General features: G+C 53.5%; 1 protein-coding gene across 1 annotated transcript; it reads left to right on the forward strand.

Annotated features, from left to right (window-relative positions):
- Positions 1-10475: 10475 nt before the first annotated feature.
- LOC114608794 (probable low-specificity L-threonine aldolase 1) lies at positions 10476-15859 on the forward strand. The gene is made up of 7 exons (XM_028752857.1): positions 10476-10710; positions 12192-12275; positions 12781-12869; positions 13267-13452; positions 14138-14275; positions 14405-14597; positions 15078-15859. The coding sequence occupies exons 1-7, from the start codon at positions 10509-10511 to the stop codon at positions 15359-15361; spliced, it is 1176 nt and encodes a 391-aa protein (XP_028608690.1). The 5' UTR covers positions 10476-10508; the 3' UTR covers positions 15362-15859.
- Positions 15860-17625: the final 1766 nt, after the last annotated feature.

The raw sequence follows: 17625 nt of genomic DNA on the forward strand, positions 1-17625 counted from the left end.
TCCTCCTGAAGAACAAGGCCTAGCAGATGCCCCTGGGATTCTGGGGTGAGTTCTTGGTGCCTTCTTCGTGAGCCCATGTGCCAGCTCAAACTCCAATCTTCCTTCTTCCCAGTGCTCCTGAGACCCTGCCACTGTGACAGAAGTTACTGCTGATCTATCTAGGGACCAAGAGGGATGGCTAAGGTGACCTCCAACAACCTCTGTGGTGACAGGTAACAAAGGGTCAGCTCTCCTGACATCAAGCTTCCTCCCCAAAGGGTAAAAGGGCAACGTTGCAATTCGAGCTTATGAAGTTCAAATCCTGGCTCTGGGAGAAATGACTGACTGGGGAGCTTCGATAAAATCATACAGTGGGTGTTCAGTACACAGTAGGTATCCAGTGCCCAGTAGATATTTGACACACAATAGGTGTTGGTGCACAGTAGGTGTGGGGCACATAGTAGGTGTTCAGTACACAGTAGGTATTGGGCACTCAGTAGGTATTTGGGAGGCATTATACAGGGCCTTCCTTCACTCATAGTAGCTACACAGACCCATCATAAATTGAAAGTGTTTCTCCCAGCAGGAGAAACAGTTATAGTAGGACCCATGGTTTTCTTAATGGTCTCAGGGCTGAGGAATATGGGGTCCAGCAACTACCCAGCTACTAAGACAGTTTCATGTCACATGTTGATGGTTTTGCTTCACACCACAGCCAAGTCAGGATGGTCCTAAGTCGGTGATATCTTTAAGAACACTGCTCCTAGCCGGGCGGTGGTGGGACACGCCTTTAATCCCAGCACTTGGGAGGCAGAGGCAGGCGGATTTCTGAGTTCGAGGCCAGCCTGGTCTACAGAGTGAGTTCCAGGACAGCCCGGGCTACACAGAGAAACCCTGTCTCAAAAAAAAAAAAAAAAAAAAAAAAGAAGAAGAAGAAGAACATTGCTCCAAAGAAAGACAGGCCTGCCTGTCTGCATCTCCAGCAGGCTTAAAGCCTGGAACACTGACCACACCCGCCATTCATACCCAGCTTCCAAACCTTCTCAGGCTTTCCTACTGGGCTCTGGCCCCAGGCTGCAGTATCAGGGAATTCAGGGAACACAGGGAATGATCTCAAGAGAGGCATGCCCTGTGGGGCCTCTGCCAAGTTCACAGGGGCAGAGGGAGGGACACTGCCTTTGTGGGCTAGATCCTGAGCCCCAAGACCAAGGCCCACCCCACTTCTGATCCCAGCACTGGGCCAGGGGCTGCTGAGACAAACCCACCCTGCAGCTGGCACCCACCCCAGAATCTGACCCCTTTGTCCTCCTGCCTGAAAATAGATGAAAGAACAGAGCTGGGGTGGGGGTGGGGTGGGGTGGAGGACTGGGAGACTGGGGGGTGTGTGTGAGGGTGCCCAGAGCGGCGAGAATCTCAGCAGGCAGGGTGCTGACCTGCACCTCAGTCCAGGCTCAGTAGCAGGAAGCTTGCGAGGCTGGGTGCCAGTAAGTGAGATGTGAGAGATTAGAGGCCTGGCTGCCTGATCAGAAGCTGCCTGAAGTTAGAGACAAGTTCCTGGAAGAAGAAGGAAGTTGCACAGTAAATAATGTCAAACACAGCACAGCCCAGGAGCCAGGCTGTCCTGTGAACACGGAGCTGGGAGCAGGAGCCAGGCTGGGAGCAGGGAGCTGGGAGCAGACTGCACTGTTGGGGGGTGGGGGGTGGGGCATGGGACTAGTGAGCTGTCTTGGAGGGAGGGGCAGGACTCAGGGGTGAGGAGCAGGGCCTGGGAAGGAATATACAAAAGTGTAGCCTGCTGTCAGGTAGAGCTTGGGCCACCTGGGAAGGTGGTGGACGCTCACACAGTATCTAGGCATGGCATGGCAGTATCAGGAAGGTCAGGCTTCTCCCAAACTCTGCTGGGGAGCCTGAGGTTGCTGCCCTCAACACCTACAACCTCTAGCTTCTCAGATGGGCCCCTGAGTGGGGACTGTGCTATCTCAAGGATCCCATGCCCGGCCTGCCCCCACCCAATCTAAGATTCCCGGAGGCTGTTTTCCAAACACACAAGGGCAGTAAACCCCCAGGGCTCCCCATGATGCCCTCTGCTCCTCCAAGTCTTCTCTGTTGGGCTCCCATACGCCAAAGCTGCCCCTCGAGTTCTCATGAAAGCAGATCCTGGTGGTGCTACCCCAAAAGGGACCTCAAAATGTGAGTACATCAGCCAGACACTGCAGGTCCAAGACAGGTAGCCTTAGCATTTGTGCCATCTGGGGAGGGGATGGTGTGGACGGTGGTGACGGTCATTTCAGCCAGAGGGGAACTGGGGGTGGGATGGAGCTGGCTCTCTGCAGGAAGAAAAAAGGACCGGATCATGAGCTGGTCATGACCGTAACATGTGACCAGTCCCATGACTGCAAGAGAAACACATGACCGCCTCTCCGGCTGGGCAGGGGGAGCATGCATGCGTAGGGTGTGTGGTCGCCTCCCTGCTTGGGTTGGCAAAATTGCTCAAAGGTGGCCAATCTCGGTAAGATTACCTCTATCCTTCCCATTCCTGTCAGGGGACGACCAGGCAGAGGAGCACAGTGGTTCTGCTCCCTCCGAGCCCCACCCCTCCAGGAGTCCTTCCTACTGTTCCTTGTAAGTCTACATCTGACCCCCTTGCTCCTCTTCTGCATGCCAGTCATTACTCTTCTTGGATGTGTGACAGTGAACCCAGAAGCCACTGGCTCGGAGCAGTTTTGGTGACTGTGGCTTGTTCTGTAACTTTTTTTTTTTTTTAATTTGGTTTTTCGAGACAGGGTTTCTCTGCATAGCCCTGGCTATCCTGGAACTCACTCTGTAGACCAGGCTGGCCTCGAACTCAGAAATCCGCCTGCCTCTGCCTCCCAAGTGCTGGGATCAAAGGCGTGCGCCACCACTGTCCGGCTCTGTAACTTTTAGAATCACCATGTTGGCACCAGTGTTAACTTACCAGTTGCTCGTCACCTCCACTCCCCTGCACTGCTTTTGGTGTTCCTAGTCTCTATGGCTCACTCAGCATGCTCAGATGCACAGATGTACAAATAGCAGGTGGTGAGTATACACACACACACACACACACACACACACACACACACGCTTAAATGCACACATAGATGGTGACTGCACACATATGCTCAGATGCACAGATAGCAGGTAGTGAGTTCACACACACACACATGCTTAAATGCACACATAGATGGTGAGTTCACATGTGCTCAGATGCACACATTACAGATGGTGAGTGCACACACTCAGATGCACACATAGATGGTGAGTGCACACATACTCAGATGCACAGAGAGAGCACTGTTTCCCCTGCAGAAGATGATAGGTGAGAAGCCCTGTGACCTGGAGATGCTGAGGAGAACTTCATAAAAGCCAATCACAAGTTGGGCACGGTGATGTGTGACTTCAATTCAGCACTAGGGAGGCATCAGCAGGTGGAGCTCAAGGCCAGCCTAGTCTACATAGTGAAGTCCAGGATAGTCTGGACTCTGTAAAGAGAACTTATTTCAGAAAGAAAAACTAGCCGGGTGGTGGTGGCACACGCCTTTGATCCCAGCACTTGGGAGGCAGAGGCAGGCAGATTTCTGAGTTCGAGGCCAGCCTGGTCTACAGAGTGAGTTCCAGGACAGCCAGGGCTATACAGAGAAACCCTGTCTCGAAAAACCAAAAAAAAAAAAAGAAAAGAAAAATTAAAGTAAAGTAAACACACACACACACACACACACAAACCAAAAATAGATAAAGGCCAAACACACATACCCCCCCAAAAAAAATAGATGAATAAAGGCCATGCAAGGGGCGATCAAACCCCGGAGAGAGGGGATTGAGCATACATTTCCCAGCTGGAATAGGTTGCAGCATATGTAAGCTAACCACTGACCACCGACTAGCTGGTCCTCAGGAAAATAGGCCCTTTGCTTAAAAGGGGTCTAGAGGACCCAAACACAAAGCAAGGTCCTACACATCCCAAGGACACACATACCACGTGCCTGCCCGCCCACAGGGCTGGAGTAGGTCTGATGACGCAAGAATTATCCAGATGGGAAGTGGGAGAACGCACTTCCATCCCTTGGGGAGGTGGCTTGAGAGGTGGCCTGCTGTGACTCACTGGTTCCACCCCAGGCCACAGAAGCAGAGGGACTCAGAGCCAGGAACAAGGATGCTCCCGGCAGCAGCACCAACTCACAAAGCAAACCGGACATAGCTGAAGGTTCCTGACTGGAACTGTGTCCTAGGGCCTGGGAGATGGCTCAGCAGGTGGCTTGCCACCAAGCTTCGGGACCCAAAGGCTGGCAGGTGACAACTGACACCCTAAATGTATGCTTAGGTCTGGACTAGAAAGTTATAAGGCCTCCATGAAACAGGAAGGACAGCCGACCGAAAGGTGCTGGCTCTCAGGAAGATGGTTCCTAACCTCAAGAATTCCACTTACACCATGATTCAAAATCCAGCCACGGCTCACTGTCTAGAGAGACAACACAAGCTGGCAGATCATCAAGGGAAGCGGGTGATGACCAGGCAGGCAGAGGGAGGGATGGAGGGAGGGAGGCAGAAAGTTTCCAGAACCTTGACCACAGTCCACAATTTTTTCCCCCTTTAAAGACAGTTTCACTCTGTAACCCATGCTGACCTCAGACTCATGGCAATCCTGCTGCCTCAGCCACTACCCCAGTACAGAGATTGCAGGCCTAAGCCAGCACGGCAGCTTCACGGTCCCCTTCTTGATGGGAGTGGCCCCAGCACGGGAGCCCATTTGCTGTTCATATTTGTCTGTGACGCGTCACAAATATGCCTTGCGTGCTTTTCCATAGGGGAGTTAGATCTCATCCCCAAGAAAAACATGAGACTCTGTACAGAGCCAGGCAGATCCCTCACAGTGGGTGCTGAGGTGAGCCGATGCTGAGGCGAGCTGATATGGAGGGAATAGGCCCCTTTGGCATCATGGGAACTGAAGCCCACCAAAGTCCGTTTGCATAGCGATCCTACCTGCCGTGATCCCTCTTGTGCTCATCCTCACCCTCAGGGCAAAGTGCCAGCTTTCCTGATATGTCATTGGCTCTCCCCATAGTGGACATGCAGGAGCTGCCTTCCCTTTCCCAACCCTCTATCAAGACAGGGAGGCCTTGGCATGGTGGGGATGCTACATGAGTCAAGTGTTTGCCCACTGCTAAGCCCGGGCAGCACCCCACACTCTCCTAGCTCCTGCCTTTACCCCCAGGCTGGAATGGTGATGTCCCTGGTCTCCTTTGGACCAGTGCCCTATGGAGGGGTGGGCTGAGTGGCTGGGAAGGACAGTCTCCCTGTTTACTGTGGCCAGCTGCTATCTACAGGTCCAATCTGCTGCCTCTCTTTATCTCTGAGGGACCGCTGGGTTCCCAGCAGCCTCCCCACCGCTCACTTCCTGCCAGTGGCCCAGCGTTACAGGAATAAGCACACATAGCACACTGAACCATGAACTCAGCATGTGAGTGTGTGTGTGCGCGCACATGTGCCCACACCCAAGAGCCTGCACCAGCCTGGCCAGGTGCCAGGGAGTCAGATGTAACCCCAAAGACAGCTCTCCCCCCACCCCCAAGAAACCTTGGCCTGAGTCTCTTAAAACCCTCCATCAAGTGGCAAGAGATGGTGAGGGTGTGGCGGATCTTGATGATCTCTGGACTGTCCTGGGAGGCACACGGCACCTGTTCTCTCTGAGTGCAGACAGGGGCCCATGATCAAGGGGCACTGGACCAAGTGATTCTCCTGTGTCAGTCACTCAGGGACACACAGGCTGTTCATGTGCCCCTCCCTCATCAGCCACACAGCCTGTCATTCACCAAGTCCCAGAATCAGGCACTTGGCTAAGCACACCGGGCATGACACAAAAAGCCCCAGAATCGGCTGCACAGAGCAGGTGACACACATGTGCACATGTGGCCTGTGAACAACGGAATAAAAAAGTACTGTGTCACCCAGGAAGAGGGCTCGTCCTTCCCTTGTCAGGATGGGCTCCCTGGTGGAAGAATCTTCCAGCTGAGACCCAAGGACAGGGAAGGTGAGGACCAAGGATATTTGCTGATGGCTGGGATGGGGGAAGGGTCCAGGCAGGAGGTGCAGGGGGAAGAGAGTAGCACATTCGGGGAACAGAACAGCACAAGGCTGAAGTGCTGGTGAAAAGCCCCAGAAAAAGAACTACGTCAAGAGGCTGGGTCAGGGAGGAGAGGCTGGAGAGATGGGTAAGTTGTTAAAGTGTTCATCTTGTAAGCCTGGGGACCTGTGTGCCATCCCAGCGCCCATGGAAAAATCGATAATGGTACCCAGCACCGGAAAGCCTTGGCATGATGAGACAGACAAGCATAGTCCTAGGGCTTGATGGCTGGTGCCTACCCTAATCAGTGGGCTCCATGTCCCAGTAAGAGACTCGATCTCAAAAATAAGGTGGGCAGAGGAACACCAACTGAGGTTGACCTTTGACCTCCATGTGTGTGTGCACATTCATGCATGTATATACTTGCACATAAACATTAAATAAAAGGGTCACCTATGGCAGACACTCAGGTCGTCCTGCCCAGAAGAGTGGCTGTGGGGAGAGAAGGAGACAACTGGCAGGGTGAGGTGACCCCGTGAACTCTTTGGTGCTAACAACTGTGGACAGGCCATAATCAGAGAGGAAGAGGGACTGGGTCAGCCTGGGGACCAGGGCAAAGGCAGACGACTAAAGGAGATGACCCTATAGGAGATTTCTTACTAGGGAGGGTGGCTTGTCCCCAACTGTCACTAGTGATACAGTTGAGAAATGACAGAGTTAAAGAACTGAGAGGCAGGGAAATTTTGGAGCAGAGCAGCAGGGAAATCTCAAGCACCACAGACACAGATCGGCAGCAGAGGGACAGCCCTCACTGGGGTGAGGCACTGAGCACGCAGCCAACACGTGGAGAAAAGGGCTCTGCATAGCAAAGGGAAAACTTGGAAAGCCCAAACTCCAGTCTCTTCCCGAGGCCTGCAGGGTTTACTGCCTCTGAAGGCTTCTCTTCCTCTATGGAGGAGTGAAGAAAGCTAGTTCAGTTGGTTAGTTCAGAACTGCCATACTGATCCAGACTCAAAGCTTGTCCGTCAGCAGGGGGCCGAGTGGTCCAGCCTCAGAACTTGTCCATCAGCAGGGGGCCAAGTGGTGGGAGGCAAAAGCTGCCAGGCATTCATCTCAAGTCAGGAGCTTGAGGAAGAAGATGGCCTTCTCGAACAGTCTTCACTTTTCTTACCTTGCCACGGCCCCTCTCCCTATCTGTCTGCCTACCAGGGAGTCTGTATAGCTCTTGCTGTCTCACCAGGGTGACTCAAACCTCAGGTATGGCTGGGGAAGTACACAAACTTATGTATACACGGAGATGCACACATATCCGCGCACACACACACACACACACACACACACACACACACACGAGAGACAGACAGACAGACAGACAGATGGACGGACGGACAGGCAGGCAAGCAGGTCCAGGCTGGGCTCTGGTATGGTCACCTGGTCGAACACATCCCCATTCCTGCCTGCTCCCCCACAATCCTAGGGCCAAGGTAGGACTGGTCCCCATGCACCAGGCTGGAAGACCTACGAAACAGAGATGGTCCTACTGCCCCAGGAAGAGTGTGCCTCAGTGGGGAGACAGGCCACTTGGGAAAGACAAAACCTAGGGGCCCAGCTGTCACCTGGAGGGAGTTCTCAAGCCAGGGTCTATTCCCCTCCTCCCAGCTGCTTAAGGACTGACAGGGTGCTCCCTCAGGAAGGCCTTGCAGTCTCTGAGAGGGTTACAAGCAGGTGGCCCTTCTCTGCTCCTGCCATTGAAGGAAGGTGTCCTGCTCTTTTGTCCCCTCTCTCCCCTGAGAGCTCTCTTGGCTGCTCCCAGCCCATCCACCCCCCCTCTTCCCATGGAGGCTTCGCTCCCGCCCCCCATTTCCCAGCAGAAGCTGGAGCCAGACAATGAGATAAGGGCTTGTTTTCTAAGGACTGGAATTCGGGAATCAGGCAGAGCGTGTGGGTCAGGGCCAGAGCACCCTGCCATGGTGAAGCAGGGAGCCTTTCTCTTAGCTGGAGGTCCCTGGGGTCCCAGGCCTGACACACTTGACTTCTGCACACTTTTAGGATAGCTCTGCTAGGTGTTTGGGTGGTTCTGTCCTGATAGGTGGCCTCTGGGCTGCTTTCTCCTCCCACTTCTCCAGCCCCCTGGACTTCCAACAGGTACACCACCTTCCCGTGGCCCGTGCTGTCCCCTATGCAAGTCAGTCTCTCCTCCATCACCTGCCATCAAAGACTGATGCTTCTTCCAGGAAGCCTACTACTCTTTCCCAACAGGCCACCCACAGACACAGCAGGAGGAAGGCAAGCTGACAGAGAGGAGGCACAGTCAGCATCTGAGAGATGCCTTGTTAGACCAGGGCCTGTGCACCAATAGGCCCCACTCAGACCAGCTTGCTTCCAATAGACAACCATAGACAGATAACTGGGGCCCATGCTTTGGAAAGGGAAGCAGCTGAGCAGGGCTGAGTTTCCAGCCTCCCTGTATGAGGAAAGGTCACCCTTTGGTCCCGGTAAGTCAGAGCGAATCCCACAATAGAAGCACCAAGTTCCAGGGCCTTGCAGTTCCAATGTCAGGAAAAACAGCAGCGCTTCCCACGAGCCAGGCTGGACAAGCACAGCCTCCTATAGTGAGATGTCTCACCAGAGTTAGGGATCATGAGTACAACTCGTCTGCTGGCACACAGCTGGGAGTGGGCGAATTTTATTTACCTTGCTTTTTAATTTTAATTTTATCTTAACTTTAATCTTTTAAAACAGAGTCTCACTCTAGCGCAGACTGGCCTGAATGTCTCGGCCCACCCCCACACAGGAGTGGGATTACAGGCGTGTACCTCCATGCCTACATTTTGCAGTACTGGGGAATCAATCCAAGGGTCTCATACTTGGTAGGTAGGTGCTCTGTCACAGGACTCTTGGGCATGACTTCCGCGGAAGCATCTTGTCTCTCAAAGCCAACGGTGTAGGAAGGAGAGGGATTTCTAAATACCCCTGCAACTCTGTTTTCCACATGTCCTAGGAGGTCACACCTCCAGCCCCAGTTGAAGACATTCTTATGCCGGTCGACTAGCACAGCGCTCTGTAAAACCATATTGAAAAGCTGGGCGTGGCGGCTCATTCCTGTAATCCCAGCACTCGGAAAGCTGCAGGAGGGTTGCTGCAGCAGAGAGACAGAATGAGTTCCAGGTTAGTATGGGCTATAGTGTGAGATTGTTTCAAAAACAAACAACCTCAAAAAAACAAGTACTAGAGAGATGGCGTGACATGGAGAAGCACATACCACTCTCGTGGGAGAACCTGTAACTCTAGCTCCAGGGTGTACAGCGCCCTCTTCTGGCCCCAGTAGGTACCTACACTCATGTGCATCTACTTCCCACCCCACACACATAATTTTAAAAGTTTTAAATTATTTTTTCCTCTTCTCTCCCCCCAACCCCCGTGTAGCCTTGATTGTCCTGGAACTCTGGCCTCAAATTCAGAGATCCACCTATCACTGCCTCCCCAGTGCTGGAATTAAAAGGGTGAGCCACCACTGCCCAGCTTTACGTACTTTTTTTTTTTTTTTCGAGACAGGGTTTCTCTGTGTAGCCCTGGCTGTCCTGGAACTCACTCTGTAGACCAGGCTGGCCTCGAACTCAGAAATCCACCTGCTTCTGCCTCCCAAGTGCTGGGATTAAAGGCGTGCGCCACCACCGCCCGGCTTTTGTTGTTGTTTTAAAGAAGGGAACTGGAGTTGTATCCCATTTGGTAGCATGCTTGCCTAGTTGAGTTCCCAGCACAGTGTAAACTGAACATGGTTGCACACACCTGAAATCTGAAGCAGGAGGGTCAGATATGCAAGGTCAACTAGGCTACCCAGTGAGTTCAGAACTAGCCTGGGATACATGGAACCCTGTTTCGCAAGAGAAAAATTAAAAAGACTCCATTGGTTGAAAGCTACTGTTTACGGGCAACATGGTACCATATATGATTCCTGGACTTCACATCAGCGGCTGCAGCCTATTTCCTCCAGTGTAAAACGAGGACCGTGAGGAACTGGAGAGATGGCTCACAGGTTAAGATGGTACTGATTACGAAGAGAACCTGAGTTCCATTCCCAAATACTCAAGTGGTTTCCTAGAGTGGCTGGGACGCGTAACTAAGTTAAATCTGCAGTGTCGCGAGAAATACCAGCCACATGCTAAAATCACCCGGACATCAGCTACAGTTTCCATTCAGCAAAGCAAGGAACTGTTATCCCAAAACCTCCTAGTCTGTGGAGCAACAGAAGACAAACTACAACGCCCAGCATGCTGTGGGGCTCGCCAAATGTATAAATTTCCAAAGAGGACTACAATTCCCATAGTGCCCCGGGCCTGCCCAGCTCAGGTCCGCGCGGGGTCAGAAGAGTCCAGCAGCACGGGTTCCCCGCTGGCACGGAAGAGACTGTCCACCGCTCCTGCGGGCGAGGAAGGCGAGTGCCACAGCCATGCTACGTAGCCTGGCCCGGGCCGCGGTCCTGGGGCTCAGGGTGCCCTGGGCTCAGTGGTCTAGGAATTGTGCAGGGGTCCCAGCCCATGTGGTGGACTTGCGCAGCGACACGGTAACCCGGCCAGGGCCGGCCATGAGGCGCGCCATGGCTGAAGCGGTTGTAGGAGACGATGATTACGGCGAAGACCCTACGGTCCACGGTGAGCCGGGCGAACAGACCCGGGGCAGGGGTCGTTGCCGTGACCCCGGGGCGCTGTCCATGGTTCTGACAGGACAGCACAGCCGCAGAGGGGTGCCTCGCCTGGCATTTGAGGACACACCCACAGGCTAAGTGCTGCACTCTGCGTTCTTGTTCGTTCTCGGGGAGATCCTTGGTAATGCCGACCTTTGAGCTCCACACTGAACTTGGGGAACCAGAATCTGCATTTTAACAGGACCACCGGGTAGTTTCTGTCCACTATCACCCAACTGCCCGGGTGGATGTTGTCCAGACTTGGCAAAGCAAGGCCCCCGAGATGGCCAGAGAGGAGCTCAAGGACCCAGGTCAGAAACAAGGAAGAACTAGGGTTTGAAGCAGGGTCTGACTGCAATGAGGCATACTACTGTCTTTTATCACAAAGACAAAACCAATCGAGCAAAGAAAGTGCTTGCTGCTCTTTCTTAGGGGGCAGGATTTCATAATCTAGGGAGTGCGTTAAGGAGACAGCAAACCAAACCCTACCCGGGGTCAATAGTCCCTGCTAAAGTGTGAGCACTAGAGCTCCAGAGATAAACCACAGATCACCACTTGACCCCTGAGGCCTGTTTGTGGGCCCAGGGGTTATTGGGGCTGGTCTAAAATCTCTCGACAACATGCTTTTACCAGGAACTTCAAAGATGCTGAGCTACGCTACTCGGCAGGCACCTGGTGTAAACAGGTCACCACATCAAGGCTGGGAGGTACTAGCCTTGACAGGAGTCTGAGAAGGGTGAACCAGAGGTTGGAAGGAGGAGAGAGCAGAACTAACAGTGAGTGGCAGCATCTCCGACTGCACTCAGGACTCGGAGACATCTATCGGTGTGGCTTTGTGTCCTCTAGGGACAGATCTAGATCTCTTCAGCACTGAGCATCCTGCCACAGACAGGAAAGTCACCATGGGCTTTACACAGGCCATTCACTCACCCACCAGCTGCACTCTTTGTGCCTGGCAGCTCCCCTGAGGCTCTTCTTCTGTGGTGATGTGTAGAGGAAGTCTGCAGGGAAACCACAAGGCCTCACCTGCTGGGGCTGCTGGGAAAGGAAGAAAAACAGGTGTGAGGTCTGGGTGGGAAAGGGGGTTCAAACCACAAGAGAGTTTCAGTGGCCTGGGGTGGGGACTGTGGCCCAGGAGGATTGACAGAGGGGCCTCTGGACATGGCACGTGGTTACCAAGGTCACAGACTACAGGGATGGCAGATGGGCTCCAAGCCCTGCCCACGGGACCATCAAATGTACTTTTTCAGAGAGAAGTGCTTAAGACAAGGTCTTGCTATGTAGCTCAGGCTACCCTCTAACTCAGTTATCCCCCTGCTCCAGCAGAGTTCTAGAATCACAGAACTATACCATCATACCCTGTAACAAGTGCACACGGAACTGTGCCAGGGTACAGTGGCCTGAGAGTAATTGTTGATTCTTGCCCTCCCCCTCCCCCTTCCATCTCAGAACTCCAGGAAAAGGCTGCAAAGATGCTTGGGGTGGAGAGGACTTTGTTTGTGCCCACCAACACCATGGCCAACCTCATCTCTGGTGAGCGTCTACCTGCCCCTCTGAGCTGGGGTCTGTGGCACTGGTGGGCACATGCCTAGATCTCTTTTGGGTGCAGCCATTGGAGCACCCCGCATTCAGTAGTGGGAGGAGTGGGGTCTGTGAGTCTCTGCCACTCCCTAGCTGTTCCTCCTGGAAGCTTATCTTGCAGCCCTGGCCTGGGTTCTTCTCCAGTGTGCTTCTGTCCTCGGTTTTCTGATATGGCCTGGCTGCTGTTGATACCCTGGGCTGCCTGTTCCTGGAATAGCATCCTGGCACTCTTCCCTGCTGGCTACGGGGGTCTGATGCAGGTTGTTAGTGTCAAACCAGCCCAGAATGGTGTCTTTTCAACACTTGGCAGTGAGGTGTTTTGAAGGGTGCTGATTTCCAATTGACAGAGGTAGTTTGAGTTCACTGGGGACCCTAGCTCAGCCTGGCCAAGCTGACCAGGGGCAGAGAGATCCTCTGGACCCAGTTTCAAGTCCTGCCCTCCTCCCATCTGTCTCAGTGATGGGTCACTGCCGGCGCCGGGGTTCCCAGGTCCTCCTTGGGCAGGAATGCCACCTCCACGTCTATGAGCTGGGCGGGGTGGCTCAGGTAAGGACCAGACAACAAACCCCTGGGGTTTTGGACATTCTCCAGCCAGCTAGGACGTTAAGGTAGGTCCCTGTTTCCCAGGTACCAGACTGGAACCGGCAGAGGGGAGAAAGGGAGATGGAAGGGAAGGCCTGGGCCCAGATTTGTTCCTCTGCCGCGGTGCCTTACTGCCCCCTAGTGGACAGATGGAGCACTAGCACTCCAGAAGGAAGCCAAAGTGCCCCGACTGAACAGAAAAGCAGGAAGGAACCAGCAAGCCTTCCCAGTTCGGATGCTGTGTATATACCTGCTCAGAAGAGAGACCCTGGGTTCCAGAGGTGGCTCCTACTGCAGAGGAACCCTCCTACCCGGATGTGCCACCGGACCCATCTGATCCAGTGTCCTCTCCCATCTGCAGATCGCTGGGGTGCACTCCCACCCCCTCCCCGACCTGCCCCACGGCACCTTGGACTTGAATGAGCTAGAGAGGGCACTCACCCGGGGCTTTGGGAGCAACTACCATCCAGTCTGTGAGCTCGTGTGCCTGGAGAACACGCACAGCAGCGCAGGAGGCCGAGTCCTCCCCATCGACTACCTCCGCCAGGTGTGCTCCCACACAGCTGGGCCCCGGTGCGCCAGTGCACTCTTGGTTTACTGTGTCTCCCGAACAGTCCCATCCCTAGGAAAATCCTCTCTCTGGCGGCCTGGAGAGATTGCTCAGTGGTTAAGAACAGTGCTCTAGCAGAGAATCTATCTGACTTTGGCTGGATCAAAAACTACCTGTAACTTTAGCTCTAGGGAATCCGGTAGCCTCTTCTGGCCTCCAAAGGCACTCCACCACACATGACGTACACCCCCACACATACACGTAAAGTAAAAATAAGACAAGTGGAGAGATGGCTCAGTGGTTAGCATCACTTGCTGCTCTTGCACAGGACCTGAATTATTTTCGCAGCACCCACACCAGGCAGCTCCCAACTGCCTGTCACTCCAGCTCCTGGGGAATCCAGTGCTTCTGGATTTATTTTTTTTAAACAATTTATTTGTTTTATGTGAGAACACTGTAGCTGATTCAGACACACCATAAGAGGTCACCAGATCCCATTACAGATGGTTGTGAGCCACCATGTGGTTGCTGGGAATTGAACTCAGAACCTCTGGAAGAGCAGGCAGTGCTCTTAACCACTGAGCCGTCTCTCCAGCCCGCTTCTGGATTTAATTTAAATTAAAAAAAAAAAAAGATTCCAAGCCCAGCAGCCTCTTGAACACTTCCTGACCTTTGCTTCCAGGTGCGCCTCCTGGCCCACGCCCACGGAGCAAGGGTCCATATAGATGGAGCTCGGTTGATGAATGCCTCGGTGGCTCTGCGTGTGCCCCCTGCCCGCCTCGTAGAGCACTGTGACTCTGTATCCTTCTGTTTCTCTAAGGTAGGCTGGCCTTCCCGAGCCTGCCAGATCTGCTCCGCTGGGCTGCAGAGGCTCCAGCCCTTACCCCTCCCCATCTCAAGGGCAGGCTTTGTGAAATAGGCTCTAGGACTCTCTCCTCTCTTTCCTTAGGGCCTAGGTGCACCAGTGGGGGCTCTGGTTGGGGGATCCAAGGACTTCATTGAAGAAGCATGGCGCCTCCGCAAGGTCCTGGGTGGAGGCATGCGCCAGGCTGGAGTGCTGGCTGCGGCTGCCCTGGTGGGACTGGCTGAGGCAGAGGAGGTGCTGTTAAGGGATCATGAGAATGCCCAGAGATTCGCTAAAGGTGCCTGGACCACCCCCCAACCCCCTCCGTTTTACTCCCTCCTAACTGGGCCTAGATGTTCCAGCAACAGGATCAGGTCCCCAGCAGATCCAAGAGTCTAGCTTCTAGGATGGGATCTGGGTCTTCTTGCCTCACCAGGCCCTACTCCACGGGGCACTCCACACCAGATGCAACCAGCAGAGTCAGGAACCAGGCCAGAGTGGAGCCCCCAACTTGGGTCTTTTGTGCATGTTCTAAATATTCATAATGATCCTGTGACGTTCCCACATCTGAAGCCCAGAGCAGTGGCTGATCTATTTAGTGTGACACACAGAGAAAAGCAAGATCCAACTCATATTTCCAAATGCCACATCAGGATTCAGGCTGTTTCCCCACAAGATAACTGGGGTACCCTTCTGCCTTCCCTGTGGGGTCATTTTGGCTGCGGCCCATGGTTGGGCCCTGGGGTTGGGATATACTCACCACCATGTCTGCCCCCAGGACTCCAAGACCTGGCGTCACCCATCTGCTCAGTGGATCCTGCCACAGTGGAGACCAACATGGTGCTGGTGCAGGTGGCTGGGCTGCCTCCCTCGGAGCTGTGCCAGCGCCTCCAGGCTGTGAGTGCTGAAGAGGTGGCTCAGACTGGCCATGCCGTGCGTGTGCTGCTGTATCCCTGGACAGAACAGTCCGTGCGGACAGTGTGGCACCGAGATGTGACTCCTCAGGACACGGAACTGGCACTGAAGAAATGGGAGTTTGTGCTGAGACAGCTGAGGTCCTGAGGCCAGGGGACCGGGGACCCTGTGGTACAACTGAAGTGGGCAGTGAGATGCCTCAAGCCGTTAGCCTGGTGAAGAAGGTTCATCCTCTCCGGAGGATGATGACGTCACCCAGCCTCTGGTTTGGTCCAGTAACTCTCCTGTGATGGCCTCTCATGCAGTCAGGAATAACCAGGCATAAAGTGGGAAAAGTTGTGACTGAATAGCCAGAGAACCGATAAGGAGCGAGGTCCTGGGGCTGGGTGGTGTAGCCTGGTTGCCTACTGTGCATAAGCCCTGGCTCAGTCCCCAGCACTGTGGGTTCGATCCCCAGCAGGTGTGTCAGATCACAGCTGCAATCCTAGCATGCTGGGGGATTAGAAGTTCAAGGTGACTCAGCTACAGAGAGTTTGGTGTAAGCCCGGGCTACATGAGACCCTGTCTTCAAGCAAACAGATCCTTAGTGACTGACACAATGGAATTACTAGAGATGGACTGTAAAATAAAATATCGAAGGCACTGTACTGGTTACTTTTATGTCCAGACTAAACATGTGACAGAAAGCAACAAGTTCGATTCCCAGCACCCACACAGTGTTTCACGACCATCTATAACTCCAGTGCCAGGGGATCTGATGCCCTCTTCTGCCCTCCGCTGGCACCAGGTACATACAAAGTATACAGATACAGATGCAGGCAAAAGTTAAAAACATATTTATGGATATTCCATTCTGGATAAATCTGTGGAAAGGGAAGCACACCCCAGTCAGTGGTATGTCACTGTAACTGTTACCAAGGACAGTCAACTTACTAAAGAAAAAGTGCCTTTCGGCTCCCAGTCTTAGAGGTATCAGTTTGTGACTAGTGATCAATGTGAGAGAACTTATCAGAGACCCCAGGTAGGGGTGGCTAGGAAGCTGCCAGAGAGAATAGGTGTGGTTTGCAGGATGATCAAAGACACAGGCCGGGACATCGTGTGACGGACAGTCTAGGCTGCAGCAAGTGCAAGCTGAGAAGAACCAGAGCCTGCGGCAGAGGACTGCCCACCCTGCACCCTGAGAAGGCTCCAAATCTGTCTGGGGTCTAGTGTTTGGGGCTCCAGAGTGTTTCTCCTGTGCCTCAGGCGGTAGAGCATAAAGCCAGTGTCTTCTCTCTTATTCTCCCATACTGCCTTCTGGAGACAAGCAATATGCATTGTGTCATTACCCACTGACAGGGAACAAACTTTCTCAGGCGAGCTAGTGTCTTAACCAGGCAGGAACCCCTCCCTAGTTCTAAGGTTCTGGCCTCAGAAACTGGAGGGCTAGCTGAAGCTTGATTTACCTTTCCTAATCAATGAATGCTCTGTGTAAGTCATCAGCCTCTATGGTGGCTGGTCTGCACCCCTAGCCTTACTATACCTCTCTGCCCAACCTCAGTGTGGTGGGCTCCCCTAGGCAGGCACTGTTTGCCTCTTCCTATGAATTCCCGGGTCAGTCCAGACTTAGTATGTCAGAAAGGGACCTCAAGAAGGTCTCCCCACCATCTAGAGGCTGCTGCTAAAATCTAAGGATGCTGGCTGGGGTGAGGTCCACATCCTCCTGGGTCACTGGTACCAGCAGAGGATAAATGACCAGAGACAGCCATTGTATGGCAGAGGAAAGGGAAGAGCATGCGCTCAGAGTCAGTGAGCCCTGTGCTGCTATGGGCCTTCTTTGCTGGACCCACATTTGGCTGCAGGAACTGAGGCCCCACATATGGAAGGCTGAGGCTCTTGCCTGTGAGGCCCAATTGCTGCAGAGGCTGGTTCTTGTATGTGTGGGAAAGCTCCCCATTTGTCTCTTCCCTCAATGTATCCACTGGAGCCCACTGTCTCTTCTCATCAGCTCTGAGCTGCTAACTCCTCCCTGGACAGCATGGGCCTGCCATTCACCTGGGCTTCACAGCCCAGCTACCCAGTGAACCATGAAACAAGATGAAACCGTTGGGCGTTGCTAAGGAGACTGGCCCATCAGAGCAAAGGCCTCAGCTGGCTTCACTAAGTCCCATGTCTGGCTACATGACCATGTATACAGACACATACCCTTAGGCAATTGTGGAGGACTTCACAGTCACTGTGTGGGTCTTCCCCAATGTAGCCTGGAATCCTAAAGCCACTCACATTCTATGGGGCTGGAGTTAAATTCACAGCCTAGCTTCTAATAGGCAGACATCTCTGCAAACATTTATGAAGCTGGAGAGGGAAAGGCTATAACTTTCCTCAAGCTCTCTACGAACCAGCCCAGATCCTGCTGAGGCTCAAGACTCCTC

The sequence above is a fragment of the Grammomys surdaster genome, unplaced genomic scaffold, assembly GCF_004785775.1.
Source record: "Grammomys surdaster isolate TR1022 unplaced genomic scaffold, NIH_TR_1.0 125940, whole genome shotgun sequence".
Lineage (NCBI taxonomy): Eukaryota > Metazoa > Chordata > Mammalia > Rodentia > Muridae > Grammomys > Grammomys surdaster.

What these genes read in the sequence shown, in the direction of transcription:
- LOC114608794 (XM_028752857.1), top strand. Translation starts at nt 10,509, where the DNA reads ATGCTACGTAGCCTGGCCCGGGCCGCGGTCCTGGGGCTCAGGGTGCCC. An exon ending in CGAAGACCCTACGGTCCACG is followed by an intron (nt 10,711 to 12,191) that starts GTGAGCCGGGCG and finishes CTTCCATCTCAG; the next exon opens with AACTCCAGGAAAAGGCTGCA. An exon ending in TATCCTTCTGTTTCTCTAAG is followed by an intron (nt 14,276 to 14,404) that starts GTAGGCTGGCCT and finishes CTCTTTCCTTAG; the next exon opens with GGCCTAGGTGCACCAGTGGG.